The sequence below is a fragment of the Asterias amurensis genome, chromosome 14 (genome assembly GCF_032118995.1).
Source record: "Asterias amurensis chromosome 14, ASM3211899v1".
Taxonomy (NCBI): Eukaryota; Metazoa; Echinodermata; class Asteroidea; order Forcipulatida; family Asteriidae; genus Asterias; species Asterias amurensis.
In genome coordinates, this window is record NC_092661.1 from 12,998,696 (window position 1) to 13,017,253 (window position 18,558).

Consider the following 18,558-nt stretch of genomic DNA (forward strand, 5'->3'; position numbering starts at 1 on the left):
TGCCAATAGATATTTTGAGTAGTTACCAATAGTGTCCACTGCATTTAAAGCCGATGTCTTAGTAGGTCCTAGTTTTAGTAGGGCAATTTGTCTCCAGGCGATTCTGCCTCCCCCCCCCCTAATGAGCTGGAGGAGGAGGATCCAAAAGAGGGCGCTATCAGAAGAAGTTTTGTGTACCATTGGGTGCGTTCGTTTACCTTCCCGGGTCGGCACCGGCGTGTGACGTGGTTTTTTTTGCAGGACGAACGTGTGCAGATAATTACCCACATCCGTCCTAGAAAAAAAAACCGCCACACACCGGGGTCGACCCAGGGAAGCTAAAAACGAACGCACCCAATAAGGAACATAATCTCCGGAGACAGCATTTCCTGCTACCGGCAATAACTAGCTCCTCCCCGTGCATCTTTACTCATGGCCAAACTGCGTTCGTAAAGGAAGTCAAATTGCCTTGTTATACTGCATCCGGGGATGAGGACCTCCGTTTCAGAATCTAATTGCTCTTTTCTTTGTCAGCCAACCCTCTACCTCTTCATTGAAGATCTAAGAAAAACTATGCACATCAAGTTAGTGAGGTTTGCGGTTGCACTGTGTGCAAATCGCTCATTCACTATACTCACATAGTGCTATACTGCAAAACTTTCTGATTTATTCCCACCATTCATAGTAAGTAACCCTATACCCTACTTATAGAACATCGATATCAATATTAAAATGTTATTCAAATTTAATCTGTGGAAACTATAACCCAATCACAACAGACTGACTCGGCATGTGGTTTAAAATGGAATACGTCAACTCGGCTTCTGGGTCAGTTTGACCTATTTCTGGATCATTTTGACACAGATTCCGGGTCAGGCTGCATGGGGAATCAGATCTGGGCTACTGTTTTGTGTGTGCCCCTGAGAAGAAGAACGTGTTTTACACAGTGTGACGATAGTAATGACATTGTCTTCCACGTCCAAGGATGGAAAGTTTATAGGAGAAAGTCAGCAGTGACAAACGAGCCAGCTGTGGGGAAAAACATAAATAGCGCCCTCTTTTGAGTGCCAAACACATAATTAGGTGCTTCGCTTGATGTTGCTGTCTGATAGCGACGCTTTGTCATGTGGTTCGGAAATCATTGCAGCTGTGATCTGCCAACGTTTTCGCTAATTGTCACATGGACACACAGGGGTACAACCCACACAGGGAGGCAAAGGGCAATTGCCCTCAACGTTCGGGCACTCAGTGGGGATGAGCACTGCCCAGGGATTGGGGAGCAAGGAGGCAAACAGTTCGGGCAGAATGAACGTGAGCCACATGGGAGGCAAAAAGGGTAACAGCCCTCCCTGGTCTGGCAAAACAGTTGATGAACATGAGCTCCAGGGATTTAAGGGGACAAACTGTCCCCTTTCCTAGGTCGGGCAAAATAGTGTGGGGGTGGACACGGGTCCCTGAGGGAGGCAACTTAAGGGGGGCAACAGCAGTGAACTTTCGGGAAATCAGTGAGGGCGGGAATAAAGTTTGGGCACAGCAAGAAGCCAAATGGACATAAAGCAAACCCGATGGTATCCACTTGTACGTTTTTATCCAGCTACAATTTTGGACAAATCAACGCCTCTCTGTTGGCACAAAATTTATGAGAATTGACCAGTTGCATGTCCTATTTGTGACCCATTTTTAATTCCGGGTGTTAGCTTGACCAAGACATCGTGTCATATAGCTTGACCCGAAAACTGCGTTCGAAATTAAACGCTGTCACTCATCGGCCTCCGTATGTCTTCTTTTCAACCTCGTCTATGGGATGCAAGTTGAATACAGCAGGACTCCAATCACTATTGTTAAACCCCTGGGGATGACATTTCATCCTACGAGGATGAAACCCAAGGTCCCCTATGAGAATAGTTGTGTTTCTAGTAAATAAAGATTATGGAACCAGTCTAGTATGGACAGTACATGCGCAAATCATCTCACCGCGCCATGACATCGGTGATTGCTTAAAAAATGGGCTGCTGTTCCTGTGTTTCTCGTCCTTATTTTCAGTTTTCTATGTAGCATTCACAACATTAACGACCCCCTCAAATGAGAGCATATGTTTCATACTCAATGTATGATCAGCAAATGGTTGTATTTAGTTAACGGATATGAACGGTAAAACGAACACCAATGCTCCGTAAAGTCAGACCGGTAGTTAACCTGCTGAAACGCACGTAACCTGCACATCACCAACGCCCCGGTCTTGTCGTCTCAACACACCGCCGTATGGACTGTACTGTCACTCAGTCAGTGTATTGTCGTTGTCGTCAGCAGAGACCTTTCCCGTGTTTTCGTGTGTGATTACTGTTGTTAGCAAGTAGCAAACAGGGACGCAGTTTTGTAGGTATGACTTTTGATCATGTTTTTTTGACGAATTTGAGTTTTGAATTTTGATGTTCCCTGTCTGTTTTCTTATGTAAATTAAAATATTTAATTGTAGGCACCTATTTAGTATTTATTATTAATATTACAATTTTACATTCTGACGTTTTACAGTTACAGTTACACATTAAAAATTACATTTTATATTTATGATTATAATTTAAATTGTCAAAAATCAATCAAGAGAGAAAGTACAAAAAAGCCAAATACATTAATTTTTTTGAAAGATTTCCGTGTCCTGACACCACTTTTTCACGACTGGAAAAGTTTCCGTATGGCGCCACCACTTTTTCATTCGAAATAAAATAATATAGTATCTAATTAACCTGATTGATATATTCCTTTTTGTAAAAATGAGTGAAAAAGTTGTGGCGCCATACGGAAAGTTATCCTCACAACTTTTTACCAAAGGCAAAATTCATTATCATTTGAGTACTTTTAGGCCTACTTTCTTAATTTAACCCCCTTAATTTATTTCATAACAAATCATAAATGAAAGAGTAGTGGCAGGATACAGACATTCCAATTCAATTGTACAGTAAAAAACTACAACTGAATTTAGTTGCGATAACGTACATGTAACCCTCCTGCGGAGCCGGAGGGTTACGAGTCGCTTCAATCGAAAAACGGCGAAATATTTTAGTCAACAGATTTGCTCATTTTTTTACCACTTTAAAAAATAATGACATAAATTCTATGAACACGAACGTAACCCTCAATGTCTAATGAATAAGATTCAAAAACACAGTTGAGAAAATATTTTGAAAAAAAAGGACAAAAACTTACCAGATTCCGGGAGCGAAACAGTCACAAATTTCCCAGGTTCTATTTTTGAACCTGTCGCTGGTTACCATGCGCAGCCCCAAGCGCTAAACCCAACCGCAGGTACCAGCCGACCGAGCCGCAGCCGAGTTTGACTAAACCATTCTGTAAAAGGGGTGTTACAAGGGGTGCTGCAGTGCGGCAGTGCTTTAAGTGAGTGAACAGCGGGCATAGTAAACGGACAACGCACACGCACTGCCGCGCTGCCTTATAACACCCCTTTTACAGAATGGTTTAGTCTAACAGCAATGAACATCGGGAAGTCACAAAATGGCGAAGCGACAGGTTCAAAATAGAACCTGCGACTGTTTCGCTCCGGGATCTGGTAAGTTTTTGTACTTTAGTTCAAAATACTTTCTCAATAGTGTGTTGAATGTTATTCATTAGATATTGAGGATTAAGGTCGTGTTCTTAGAATTTAAGTTATGATTTTCGAAAGGGGAAAAAATTGAGCAAATCTGTTGACTAGCTGTTGAAATTGTACGTGTTTAACCATTTCGCCGTTTTTTGATTGAAGCGACTCGTAACCCTCCGGCTCCGCCGTCGGCAGGAGGGTTATGTTATCGCAACTAAACTGAATTATGAATGAAAAAAGTTATGAAAGAATGTTGGCATGGACATATGGATGGATATTTACTGTTGCATGATAATTGATCATGATAGTGTTAATATAATGAATCATGATGATAGTGTCAATAATACCCAAATCTACAATGAGGAGGCATATTTATAAATAATAAAAAAATGCTTACTATTTTTAAAGACAGATGACACTATTGGTAATTGTCAAAGACTAGTCTTCACAGTTGGTGTATCTCAACATATGCATAAAATAACAAACCTGTGAAAATTTGAGCTCAATCGGTCATCGAACTTGCGAGATAATAATAAAGAAAAATAGCCCTTGTCACAAGAAGTTGTGTGCGTTTAGATGGTTGATTTCGAGACCTCAAGTTTAAATCTGAGGTCTCGAAATCAAATTTGTGGAAAACTACTTCTTTCTCGAAAACTACTCCATTTCAGAGGGAGCCGTTTCTCACAGTGTTTTATACTACCAACCTCTCCCTATTACTCGTTACCAAGTAAGGTTTTGTGCTCATAATTACTTTGAGTAATTACCAATAGTGTCCACTGTCTTTAAGAGCATGATTTTATGATTGTTTTTTAGGATTTTAATTTTAGCCATGACACTATCATCATGCCAACTTTCATTTATAATTTTTTACAATATTGGTTTCCGTTTTTTGTTTTTTAAGTGCCTAGACATTTTGTACTTAAACTTTACTGTCATAGACTCGTAGTGTCGTCAGTGGTGAACTGCAAGAGTGTACATCTTTACAATGTACTGTACACTGATGTAATTCTTATTCCTTCTACTCCAAATTTTGGACTTGTCTATAACACATAAGCTAGCCAGCCGGACAACTTGGTTGGAGAGATTTTTTACTGGTCTTTTGGTTTACAGAAAAGAAAAAAAAAAGTTCACAGATTTACAAATAAATTAAACGGTAATGGTGAAAGACTTCTCTTGAAATTCGAAATGCTTTACTTTTTGAGAAAACATTAAAACAATATCAATTCACGATAGCGAGAATTCTGGATTTATTTGAAACACATGTCATGACACGGCGAAACGTGCGAAAACAAGAGTGGGTTTTCCGTTATTTCTCCCGACTCCGATGACCGATTGAGCCTAAATTTTCACAGGTTTGTTATTTTATAAGTTGTGATACACGAAGTGTGGGACTTGGACAATACTGTTCACCGAAAGTGTGTAATGGCTTTAAATAAAACATGAACAACATCCTTGACAATTATTTTAAAATAGAACATAAACAACGTCCTTGATTAGTTAAGGCATTGTTTTATTACTTTCAAATGAGAGGAACATTACAGGTAATTTATTGTGCATTGAATTTTACCTTGGTGTACATTACCGTTTTAGAATATTATTGCAGGTAGGCATTAAGTATAGTTTATTTACAGTGACTGCTCAATGATATAAGTGAATGTTTTTTCCAGATATTAGTTGTCTACGTGAACATAATTTTTAAAGAAACAGGTATGTTTGACTAATTATTAATCAAATTAGATTGCAATTATTGTTGTTTCAGTGGTATGATTTATATCTTAAACCATTGCAGACGTTGTCAGTGTGATATTGAGCAACTTTGTTATTTTATATATAAGTTGTGATACACAAAGTGTGGGACTTGGACAATACTGTTCACCGAAAGTGTATAATGGCTTTAACTGGCAATGGCCAGCGGACCATTGTTATTGGAGATTGTTGATTGCCCAGCTTTGTCTGCCTACATGTAGATTATGAATTTACTAAGTGTATATTTTGTGTAATGTCTTTACAGGAAGACGAAGCTGAAACGAGATTTTATAGAATAATCTTGTCAGTATTCTTAAAAAACTCACATGCTGTCACCACAGTCCAGTACATTGCCACCTCGTCCGACAGACACGCCCTCTTCTAGACGGTACTCTGCACTCGACAGTGGTAACCACATGGCAAAGCGCAAGTGGCAGGTTCTCCCGGGTCGCAACTCCTACTACTGCAATGGGCGGATCCTCATGGCCCGGCAGAAGGGGGTCTTCTATTTGACCTTCGGCCTCATCGTCGTAACCTGCTCGTTATTTTTTGCTTTTGAGTAAGTATGCTTGGATTCTGCAATTATTTGTACTGCATTTGTACCAGTAACTTGCCGGGTACCTCTTATTTATCGTTGCGTTTGGCATTTTTCTAATGTTGTAATTTTTTTTTTAAAGCACTTAAATTGTGTTGAACAAGGACAAATTTAGTAGAGCAGGATTTTAAACAATAACCTTCGGTTTAATATGCTGAACTGTACTAACAGAGCTATACTTTTGGTAATTATTATTCTACAAATTAATGACCCCAAAAACTTACTTGGTGTAGAGCACTGGAGGGCTGTTTACATTATTTCTTTTAATTATTTTTTTCTTCTTTCTTATTTACCCTGAGGAAACCTTTCAGTGAAAGACTGGTTTTTTTTCAGAGGTGCCCAGCAACTACAAACGCATTAAAATTAAAAAAAAAACTGATTAAATTGGTTTTAAAAGAGCATTATTAAAAATAGAAAAACAGCCAAATTTAAATGAAGACTATGGACATACAACAACAGCACAAAATCTTTACAACAAGCAAAATAAACAAAAGGCAAAGGGTAAGATCTGGTTCAGCCAGGAAAAGCATCACATGGCCCCACCTATACAAATTAAATGATATGGTAAAACATTGTTAGAAATGACACCCTTTGAAGTTGTTTTAGAGAGAAAGTAAATTTTTCTCACTAAAGATTTTGAATCTGAGAAAGTTTTCGGGCATGAAGTCTTTCTCAAGCATCTGAAAGCACACTAGCGAATTTGATTTCGTGACCTCAGATTTAGAATTTGAGGTCTGGAAATCAAGCATCTGAAAGCACACAACTGCAAGGTTTTTTTCTTTCTTTCATTATTATCTCGCAACGTCGACAACCATTTGAGCTCAAATTTTCACAGGTTTGTTATTTTATGCATAGGTTGAGATAAAACACCTTGTCACACGAAGTTGTGTGCTTTCAGGTGCTTGATTTCGAGACCTCAAATTCTAAATCTCAGGTCTCGAAATCAAATTTGCGGAAAATAACTTCTTTCTCGAAAACAACGTCACTTCGGAGGAAGCTGTTTCTCACAATGTTTTTAACTTTCAACCTCTCCCCATTACTTGTTACCAAGACAGGTTTTATACTAATAATTATTTTGAGTAATTACCAATAGTGTCCACTGCCTGTAATAAGGACACAAGTGTCACGGCTGTTAGAGTGAGGAAGGATCACTGTAAATCACTTACATACATACGGGAATTACTAGTTAATGGAAAAGCTCAATGCAAGTTTTGTATCCTTGCCGGAACCTGGCATTCTGGCAAGTCAAGGATCTCACAGTTTTTTAATTAATTAGTAGAGCTGTCAACTCTATCACAGCGGTCCAGTGGTTAGACTGTCTAAGAACAACTTCCAATCACAAGGTTGTTGGTTCAAATATGGTCAGGCTAAGCACTGAATTCACAATGACTATAATAAGTTTCAAATGTCCTCTGCTGTAGTTACTGAATCACAATTATAATGTAATTCAAAATCGATCGTAGACATTAAACTAATGTTTGTATTAGAGAGATTGGCTGTTGCCAGCTTGGCGTGGGAGCTTTACCGTGTTCCCTTGTTGGGAAAGATCAGCTAAACAAATAAACTGTCTGTGATTCTGCAGAAAGTACCCAGGAAATAAACCAATCCTTAAGTATATACCAATCCAATACGTATATGTATGAACAATCAACATGTTCGAAATTCTCCCTGATTATGGAAACTTGTTTTTATTAAGAGGAAATTCTGCAAAAAATACAATTTCTCAGTGATGTTCCACATCAATTCATTAACATAGAAGATCATCTCTGTATTTTTAGAATAATTGTATGATGGTTTGCGAAAGTGGTAACATCTTTGCAAATCTCGTCATAAAATGGACTTTGTCATAAATGTACGTAGTCCTCCAGTCTGCGACCGTCTGGAGGATGGAGGGTTTGGTTCTGATTATCGCAAATCAGCAAGTTCAAAAAAGTACAAACTGTTGGTATTTTTATAACCTTTTTTTTATTGTGGTACCAGCAGGTATTACTTGACTGAATAAAAAAACAAAAAAAAACAAAACAAAGAACTTAAAACGTTGTATGGTTTCCCTGTTTGTACTACAATGTATGGTGCAAATTTTGGCTGTCATTTTTACTGTACAAACTACTCTTCAATACACACACAATCCCATGTTTTACCTACATGTATTTCCGGGCATGTCCACATTATTCAAAACAACAAACTGTGCATACTAAACATTTTAAGCTTGTGCACCACAAATAGCATTTCAAATACCTCCCATAGACTCATCTGTGATGGCATTACATGTACATGTACTTGTATCATGTACATGTATAATCTTATTTTGTGGCCGTAATTTGTTCTTGAATCTAATTAACGAAGTCTAGAATGTCCAGTTATGGTTTCACAGATTTTAATGGGAAGAATTTATGCAGCTGCGTGGTATGTAATGTTGACTTGCACTGTACAAGCTCAAAATCAAATGGCTCTAAGGGAAGGTACATGTACACGTTTGCTAATCACTCTTAAAACAAATGGCAAGCAGCTTTCATTAGTATAAAGCATTATTGAGAATCATTACACTTCAAATCGAAGTATTAAATGGAAAAAGATATCAGTTTCTATGCCCGAAAATTTAAGAAAATTATTCTTCAGATTGTGTTTTCCTATTAGGGGTTATTTTGCCTCCGTTGACACAATTATTTGCCCCAAATTTTTTTGAGATCTCAAAAACGTGACCACATTATTTGCAAATGAAATTTTCACGTTAGTTTTATTGAGGTACATGTACAATAGGCTCTACATTTATATTTTTTCATATGATTTTGTATACATGTAGGATTAAAATAATTGACTGGTTCCAAAACCATACAGTGTACATGTATTGCCTGTAAAGGCAGGGCATACACTTTTGGTAATTTTCGTAAGACCAGTATCCACATTTGGTGTACGTGGTATAAAATCCCAAGAAACGTATTAAAATAACAAACCAGTGAAAACTTGGGCGCAATTTGTCATCAAAGTTGCTAACAAATAATGGAGAAAAAAACACTTGTGCTTTCTGATGCCTGAGAAAGGCGTTCATCCCTTCTGATGCCTGAGGAAGGCTTTCATGTACAAGCATGTCGCAGTTTCAAATTTATAGGTGAAAAAAGTACCTCTTTCAATAAACTTATTTACTTCAAACTAAGGGGTTGTTTCTAACTTTGTTTAGAAATCAACAAAACTGCAGTGGTTCTTTTAATGTAGTTTTTATGTTCATTAGTTTACAATTAGAGCTACACATGTAATGGCCTACTGCTACACAATATCTGTACACCCTTCCTTTAAACACAGTTCCTGTTAATGCACACAGTAGATAGAGAAAATGAGATTATAAATGAAGCAGGTGTAATAGAGGATGTTAAATGTGCAGTGTAGAGATGTTCAAGCTGGTTATTATTGAGTCGTTAGATCATCCTTTACGTGTTGTAGACATGTAAAGGATACTTACGTGCATACTGTACACTGTTCTTTTAACCCTTTATACATGTAGCAAGCCAAGGGCTGATTTCACAAAGCACTATGGAACATCTTAAGATGAGTTATCAGTGTCACTATCAGTGTTGTAATGTAGCCCAAGTTTAGTGGCCCAGGCTCCATGATCCAATTTAGTCCACCAAGGGTGAGCGGTTCCACACAATTATTTATACAACAATGTACATTGTACTGTATGTTTAGATGAGGATTGCTTATAAGTGCAATCTGGGGGAAATCTGTGCTTGGCAGCACAGTGTACATTCTATGTATTTTGCTCGGAGTGCTGGCCGAAATTTGTTAGCTCTAAGCAGGCCCACCTGGCACCACCCACCGTGGCTACAACACTGGTCACAGTAGTGATACAATCACAGTTCAATCAATCAATCACAGTTCAATCAATCAATCAATCAATCAATCAATCAATCAATCAATCAGTCAATCAATCAATCAATCGTTAAATTTATAAGGCGCTAATCCAACAGTCGTTGCTCATAGCGCTGTACAGTAGGCTTTTGAAAAAAGATGAGATTTAGGCAAAGTTTTGAAATTTGCTAATGAAGTACATGTACATAGATTGCCTGATGTTCTGAGGAAGATGCGCTTGAAAAGGCATGATCCCCCCAACTGTGTTTTGTTCTTTGAATGTGAAATTAGAAATTGGGAGGGATTTTCAGTAGAGATCAATCTTACATTGTACATGTAGCTCTTTGTGACTGTTGGTTTACACATCGTAGGACTTTCCTACTATACAATGTACTTTTATGGGATGTACATGTTGTACATCCTGATCAGAGCTTGAGTTTGAAGTTCTAACCCACTCAAGCCATGACAACCATTATTAAACATGTAAAGCACAATTTAATAGCAATGTACATGTACTGTACACTAACATGACTAAAGCCAGGTTCGAATGTACTTCACTCGAAAGAGAAAGCGAATGCAATAAAGCCAATTTTGGTGATGCAATAATTGATCTGCGTCGTTGGTCCCAATTGTGACTTCAGAAAATTTGATTTGCTTTCGCATGAAGTTTGGAACACTATGAACTGTTCAGGGCCCTATTTCATGGCTCTGCTAAACGCCAAATTCTGCGCTTACGATCACGATTGCCCGCTTACGTGCAAGCGCCAGATTTCTGCGCTAGCCTTGTAAGCGTAGAATGCCTAGTAACGTGGAGTATGCACGCACAGAAGCCAAAATTCGCCGCTAACCCGTGAAATACGCTTGCCGTACCCACAGAATTCCCTGCTTCCATAACCGCAGATTCTGTGCTTACGGTAAGCAGAGCTATGAAATATGGCCCTGGTTTTACACATTTTTGTGCACTGAACCAATGTCATACATGTTTAGTCAACATCATGAGTTCCTCAATGTAGATTCTTTCAATTTGACATGTAATTTGCAACGCACATTGTGTAGAACCCAGCGATGGCTTCACTTTTATTCCTTTCGCAGAGTGCTTTTGAGGCAGCTGTGTAATTCGTTGGCAGTTACTCTTTGCACAATGCAACTTTTTTAAATTTACAGGACAAAGTGCTGCTGAGTGCAGTTGCAACAAAAAGCCTGCTGCTACCAGCTCAACACTGATTGCTCTCTATTCTTTTTCATAATTGCATTTTTAGATTTAAAGTACACTATGTTTACTAGACACAAAGACATTTAATTGTTCATGCAGTGCACAATTGCCTTTTTGTTAAATTTATGTATCATGTACTGTACATGTACTGTATAATAATAAAGCCCCTATAATAATAATAAAAGTTTTTTAACAGCATTTTATCTGCAGACGTCTCAAAATGCTTAAAATCATAATTTATTTTTTTCCAGACAGGTTTACAGGCCTGTACACCATGTATGCTTTGATTTGAAAGGGCAAGGGCACCAAGGAATTTTCTCCTTGGTAAAGGGCACCCTGTAGATGCGGAAATTGTAAATTTCTACCGGAGCATTTCAAGGGCACCGAGGCAATGACCAGGGGCATGGGGGCAATCGCCTTCATTGCCATCGTGAGGTATAAGGCCTTGGTTTTGGAAGTTTTGAGTTTTGAGACCCAGTTATGTAACGCCCTTTTGTACAAGGGTTGACAAAGTGTACATGTAGCGCATCATCAGCAGCCACTGCCAGACACATCTGGGCAAACCCCTTCTCTTGGTGATACACATACTGTGTGACTGCGGTTCTTTTGTGTGCATTACACAATACACGGGACCTACGTGTATGAAGTTAAGTCCCAACCAAAGTACGAAACAACAATGGTTTAGTGTCTTCTTTTTTAAGTACACGAGTGTCAAGACTGGGACTCGAACCCATACTCTGCTAAACAGAAACACCAGAGCTTGAGTCCATTGCGCTTGACTGCTCGGCCATTGTTTACGTGCATAAATGTAGCATGCTCGACGACATGTGCTCACTGTCGCTGCCCATTCCCCAAAGAACAAAGGTGCCATTAATCCCAATGCACATCCTAAAGTCAATTCAGTTCCAACGTGTCAAAAAAACAAAATAATGCATTGGCATTTACCATGTCTGTGCAAGACTTATGCAGTCAGTCTCTGCGAGTCTGGTCTATTGTTCCGGGGCCTCATAATTACATTCGCTGCATTCAAACTCCAAGGATAATGGAGTGACTGGCAAGAAGTCTTTAAAGGCACTGGACACCTTTGGTAATTGTCAAAGACCAGTCTTCTCACTTGGTGTATCTCAACATATGCACAAAATAACAAACCTGTGAAAATTTGAACTGAATTGGTCATCGAAGTTGTGAGATAATAATGGAAGAAAAAACACCCTTGTCACACAAAGTTGTGTGCTTCCAGATGCTTGTTTTCTGGACCTCAAACTCTAATTCTGGGGTCTTGAAATCAAATTCAAACATTTTAGTGGAAAATTACTTCTTTTCGATAACTTTGTTACTTCAGAGGGAGGCGTTTCTCTCAATGTTTTATACTATCAAAAACTCTCCATTGCTTGTTACCAAGTAAGTTTTTATGAGACTAACAATTATTTTGAGTGATAACCACAGTGTCCAGTGCCTTTAATGCACACAGTAATAACCTGGGCAAACATGATTTCCTGATAGTTTTAGCATTAACACTTTTCCAGGCTAACATCTAAACAAATGCTGGCCGAGTTTTCACCTGGAAGTTTTGAATATAAAATGGTGATTGGAAACTGATCAGACCCCATTCTATCAACTTTTTTTTCTGTGTGTGTGAGTGGCATGAAATATTTGACAGAAAGTAGGCCTGTAACATCTGAAATCAAAAGGTTTCAAGTACTGTGTGTAGGAGCTCTGCAAGAATGCAGGCCCTGCATGTTGTAATTGGCTTTAAAGGCAGTGGACACTATTGGTAATTACTCAAAATACCTATTAGCATAAAAACATACTTGGTGACAAGTAATGGGGAGAGATTGATAGTATCAAACATTGTGAGAAACGGCTCCCTCTGAAGTGACATAGTTTTCGAGGAAGAAGTAATTTTCCACGAATGTGATTTTGAGACCTCAGATTTAGAATTTGAGGTCTCAAAATCAACCGTCTAAAAAACGTGCATAAGTTCGTGTGACAAGGGTGTTTTTTTTTCTTTCAATATTATCTTCGTCGACCAATTGAGTTCAAATTTTCACAGGTTTGTTATTTTGTGCATATTTTGAGAAAAACCAAGTGAGAACACTGGTCTTTGACAATTACCAATAGTGTCCATGTCTTTAAAGAGGACAATTTGTAGCATACATGTACATTGTATGTACAGAAATTTTTTAGTTCATTCCTGATTTTGGATGATATTCAATCAATGAAAAAATTTGAGTTGTCAACTGCTTGCTTTGCAACCAAAAGGAATACATGTACATGTACGTACATGTACATGTAGGCCTGGTACATGTGGTATTTAATGGCAAAAATAGTTGATGAACCCTAGCAGTCTTTCTTGAAGGCTTAAATCAATCCAAATTGTCATTGAATTGGACCTTTTCAACTGGCGCAAAAATTACCCTTTGGAAATTACAGACCCATTTGCTTTTGTTGTCGATGTTGACATGTTTTAAAAATTTCTCTTTGAAAGAAAATAAAATACAATTATTTGTAATGACATTTTACACCATTGTAGGGCGAGGTTAGAAGCTTGTAATTTTTCTATAAATTTACTGTTAATATGTAGAGCTCTATTATGATGATTTGGAATGTAACATTCTAAATTTCACCCTGGTCATGCAAGGCCCAATTTCATAGAGCTGCTTAAGCACAAAATTGTGCTTAAGCAAAAAATTTTGCTTAGTAAAATCAGATTACCAGCTAAGACTCCACTCAATTGTTATGCTAAGTAAACAACAGCTAAATACCAGTCACAAGCAATGTTTGTGGCATGACATTTTTGGCAGTAACATGTGTAACATAAGCAAGCTATTTTCGTGCTTAAGAGTCCCTGCCTGTAAGAATGTACCAAATTAGGGGGGGGTGTGATTCATGGGTTCGCAGATCTTCTTCCAAAAAATTAGAGTGATACACCATCATACCAAACGAATAAATCCAAAATTTTAGTTTGCTGACGCTTTCGGTTTTGGAGTTACCAGTTATCAAAGTTTGGGCCAAAAAGCCCTCAAGAAACGAATTGTACATTCTCTGTAAACACAAAAACGTGCGCCAAGGTCATCCCAGAAAAAGTAAAACATTTTTTGAAACCTCCAGTTGGGCTTATAACAAAAGTATAAAAAAAAATTTGGGATCTCGTTGGCGCATCATGTTACGCGCACCTGAACCTTTGACGAACAGTGCCCTCGTGCCATTTTCAACGCCTCATAACTCAGCGCGCCTATAAGATCCTATAAATTGAACAAGTTCAAATGAAAGAGCTTGCATCCCTAAAACAAATTTAAGTGCAAAGTGAGTGGGATCTCGTTGGCGCAGAGAGATAATAGAGGTCAAAGTTCAAATTTTACCAATATATTGCGTTTTCGCACCTCCATAACTTCGCGCGCCAACAACAAAAAATTGTTTTTATGGCAACTGGGTATTGGAACAGTTTTCATCTAATGACAAATGAAAACAGAATCTTGGGATCTCTGCAACTTGCATGTCAAAAGATTTTTTGAAAATTTTCTAAAGTATTGTCATTCCACACATTTTGGCCTAAATTGGCACAACATTCACTTTTTTCATCACTGTAAGTATCTGTGCCAACAAGATCCCATCAATGTTTTCTTGTATTTGGTTAAGTTGAGTGTTCCTAAACAGATTTCAATTGAAAAATAATTGGGATCATGTTGACCCCGCCAATATAACAAAGGTCAAAGGTCATATGAAACTAAACTACTGCCTATTTCGGGCGATTTTGCGTCGTCTAGAAATCCACGCGCCAATACGATCCCATTAAGTTGTCTGCGTTTTATGATTATATAGATTCTCAGCAACACATAAAAAGCAAAAACCAAATGGGATTTGAGTGGCGCTAACAAATATTACAGATCAAAAGTTCACAATACATGCCTATACTTATGCATTGCTGTGGCAACCGAAAGTGAGAAATATCCCCCAATTTCAAAATGTTGGCAAACCATGAAGGGGATTGGTCTCCAAAACGAATTTTGGTCAAGAGATAGATTGGACTTGTTTTTACAAATGGTGTTAGTTTAATGTTGGTTGGTAACTGTTGCCAAGGTCAAAGGTTACAAAGAATATGGGTGTTTTTTATATTTTCTGTCAAGAGCCAACTTCAGAGCCTTTTCAAGATTTTATTTAATGAACAAGGGCTCTTTCCTTTATGTTGGGGAAAACCACTTATAATATCTAGGCACATGGGATTGTCCCAAATTAATTATAGAGCCCTTGTTCATTTGATAAAATGATGACATGGCTCTGAAGTTGGCTCTCCACAGAAAATATTGGTGTTTTGTAATACATTTTCTGTCAAGAACCAACTTTGAAGCCCTGTCAACATTTTATCAAAAAAGGATGGGCTCTATAATTAATTTGGGACAACCATATGTGCCTAGATATTATAAGTGGCTGTCCCAAACTGAAATGATAGAGCCCTTGTTCTTTAAATAAAATCTTGAAAAGGCTCTGAAGTTGGCTCTTGACGGAAATATAAAAAACACCCATATTCTTTGTAACCTTTGACCTTGGCAACAGTTACCAACCAACATTAAACTAACACCATTTGTAAAAACAAGTCCAGTCTGTATCTTGACCAAAATTCATTTTGGAGACCTATCCCCTTCATGGTTTGCCAACATTTTGAAATTGGGGGATATTTCTCACTTTCGGTTGCCACAGCAATGCATAAGTACAATGTGTATAGGCATGTATTGTGAACTTTTGATCTGTAATATTTGTTAGCGCCACTCAAATCCCATTTGGTTTTTGCTTTTTATGTGTTGCTGAGAATCTATATAATCATAAAACACAGACAACTTAATGGGATCATATTGGCGCGTGGATTTCTAGACGACGCAAAATCGCCCGAAATGGCAGTAGTGTAGTTTCATATGACCTTTGACCTTTGTTATATTGGTGGGCCAACATGATCCCAATTATTTTTCAATTGAAATCTGTTAAGGAACACTCAACTTAACCAAATACAAGAAAACATTGATGGGATCTTATTGGCATAGATGCTTACAGTGATGAAAAAAGTGAATGTTGTGCCAATTTAGGCCAAAATGTGTGGAATGACAATACTTTAGAAAATTTTCAAAAAATCTTTTGACATGCAAGTTGCAGAGATCCCAAGATTCTTTTTTCATTTGTCATTAGATGAAAACTGTTCCAATACCCAGTTGCCATAAAAACAATTTTTTGTTGTTGGCGCACGAAGTAACGGAGGTGCAAAAACGCAATATATTGGTAAAATTTGAACTTTGACCTCTATTATCTCTCTGCGCCAACGAGATCCCACGCACTTTGCACTTAAATTTGTTTTAGGGATGCAAGCTCTTTCATTTGAACTTGTTTAATTCATGGGATCTTATAGGCGCGCTGAGTTATGAGGCGTTGAAAATGGCACGAGGGCACTGTTCGTCAAAGGTTCAGGTGCGCGTAAAATGATGCGCCAACGAGATCCCAATTTTTTTTTTTTACTTTTGTTATGAGCCCAACTGGAGGTTTCAAAAAATGTTTTACTTTTGTTGGGATGACCTTGGCGCACATTTTTGTGTTTACAGGGAATGTACTATTCGTTTCTCGAGGGCTTTTTGGCCCAAACTTTGATAACTGGTAACTCCAAAACCGAAAGCGTCAGCAAACTAAAATTTTGGATTTATTCGTTTGGTATGATGATGTATCACTCTAATTTTTTAGAAGAAGATCTGAGAACCCATGAATCACCACTTGGTACACTCTTACAGGCAGGGGCTCTTAAGCAAATTTTCTGCTTAAGCAGCTCTATGAAATTGGCCCCTGGTTGCTGTACAAAATCTCCTTGATTGCAAGATACATGTATAACATGTATCAGTACATTTGTACATGTACGTGTAGCAATGACGTAGTTCAAGTGCCATAAACAGGAAAGCCTGTGAAAGGTTGAGAAATAGTGTTGTGTTCATTTGGTGAGAAGATTTCTTCACACAAACACGTACAATATGTACTTTTATGTAGAGTTTACAACCTCGTTAATTGGAAGACAGATTGATTTCTGAGTAGCTGCTAGGGCTTTCAATTCAATTTGCATACAAATGACAGTTTTGAATTGAAAGTGAATTTATCGGATCGACATTCTAACTGACTAGGGAAATGGCAAGTTTACCATGTTGACACGTCCTTTGGGCTTGTTTTTTTTTAACACTGAGAAAGTTACCATGTGTGCAGTGTACAGTACATCAAATGGAAGTCTTGTGTTATTTGACTTTAAGTACATTTGTAATACTACACTTTATCAAGAACCCAGGCCAGCCAGTCATTTTTCAAGATTTTCATCCACGACACTAGGCAAACGGAAAACACTAAGTGTGGTAACTTGATAGATTGGGGATGTGGTCTTGACAGTTGTTCTACAGTTCCACTTTCACAGGTGTAGTGTTTTCCGCTTGCTTATGTTGGCTTTGGTTTGAACAAATCGCACCACGTTAGTTCGGAGTCGATTTACATGTAATTGTTTCCATTCCCTACCGGGTAGATGTTGATTTGATCCAATGAAAGTTTCACACAATGTACAAGTACACAATGTCAGTTATGATAGTGTGAAATTGTCTGTTAATTTTGGCAGTGGATATTACAATAAGTTGCTTACTTGCATTGAAGCGTTCCTGGGACTTTTTTTCGGCTTCCTTGGTTTTTTATTTTATTTAGGCTTTAGCTGCAGCTCTAGCCTAAACATTTTCATCATTTTTGAAGCAGTGCATAGACAGTGTTTTTAACATCAAACAGAGCCTAGAGCTGGAGACAGAGGCTAACCGAAGGTTTGGAAAAAGCCACAAGACTTCAATGTCTTTTGTAAGAAAATAAAGTTCATTTAGCTTTAACGTGCAGGTACATTGTACAACGTCACTGGAGGTATATTTTCAATTACATTGAACATGGACTTTACACGTTGTATTTCCCTTATGGTAAACCGTCCGACAAAACAATCAGGGCCAGTCGCCAAAAGGTAACGAGGCATACAGTCTTGGCGTTAAAACATGTGCAAGCAAAGGCATTTGTGAGATGACATCTTTGAGTTCATCTTGTAAGAGTATGCGGTCCTGACACCTTATCTGAACCAACAGTATCACTATCACTGCTCAATCACTGGCATAATCTTCCATTTCAAACTGTACATATGTACTTATGTACAATGTACATGTACTTGGTGTTCATGTGCAATACACTCCAGGATAACTTCGTTTGTTTGGTTTGAATCTGTTAGGAATAATACACAGGAATAACAAACCGGGTGTAGTGTTACCAACGTAATCATACATCATGACAGCATACATCGGCGATACTGTCTAGTAAAAGGGGGGCAATGGCATAGAAACAGGAGATCTTCCTGCCACGCACAGTGTGGTGTCGTGTTTCTATGAGGTCGTTCACACGCCGTACTAAAGTTGGTCTAAGTCCACTTAGACCGGTTCGGGTTCAACTTTTGTGCGTGTGAACGCAAATAAAGTTAGACTGGATCGGGTTTAAACCCCAAAACTTAAACCGTCCAGCGAGGCGGTCTAAGTCTAAACCGGATCGGGTTTA

At 38.2% G+C, this 18,558-nt stretch overlaps 1 protein-coding gene across 6 annotated transcripts in view; it reads left to right on the forward strand.

The window, feature by feature from the left end:
- The first annotated feature begins 1,964 nt into the window (after positions 1-1,964).
- LOC139946876 (palmitoyltransferase ZDHHC9-like) overlaps positions 1,965-18,558 on the forward strand; it is a 38,974-nt gene continuing 22,380 nt past the window's right edge. For 4 of the 6 annotated variants that reach the window (XM_071944629.1, XM_071944632.1, XM_071944633.1 and 1 more), the window contains exons 1-2: positions 1,965-2,355; positions 5,586-5,879. In XM_071944629.1, the coding sequence (XP_071800730.1) occupies positions 5,647-5,879 (233 nt within the window). In that variant the 5' untranslated portion in view covers positions 1,965-2,355; positions 5,586-5,646. Of the gene's footprint in view, positions 2,360-5,585; positions 5,880-18,558 lie in introns of all 6 variants that reach the window. The other 2 variants (XM_071944630.1, XM_071944631.1) reach the window with 2 other exon arrangements.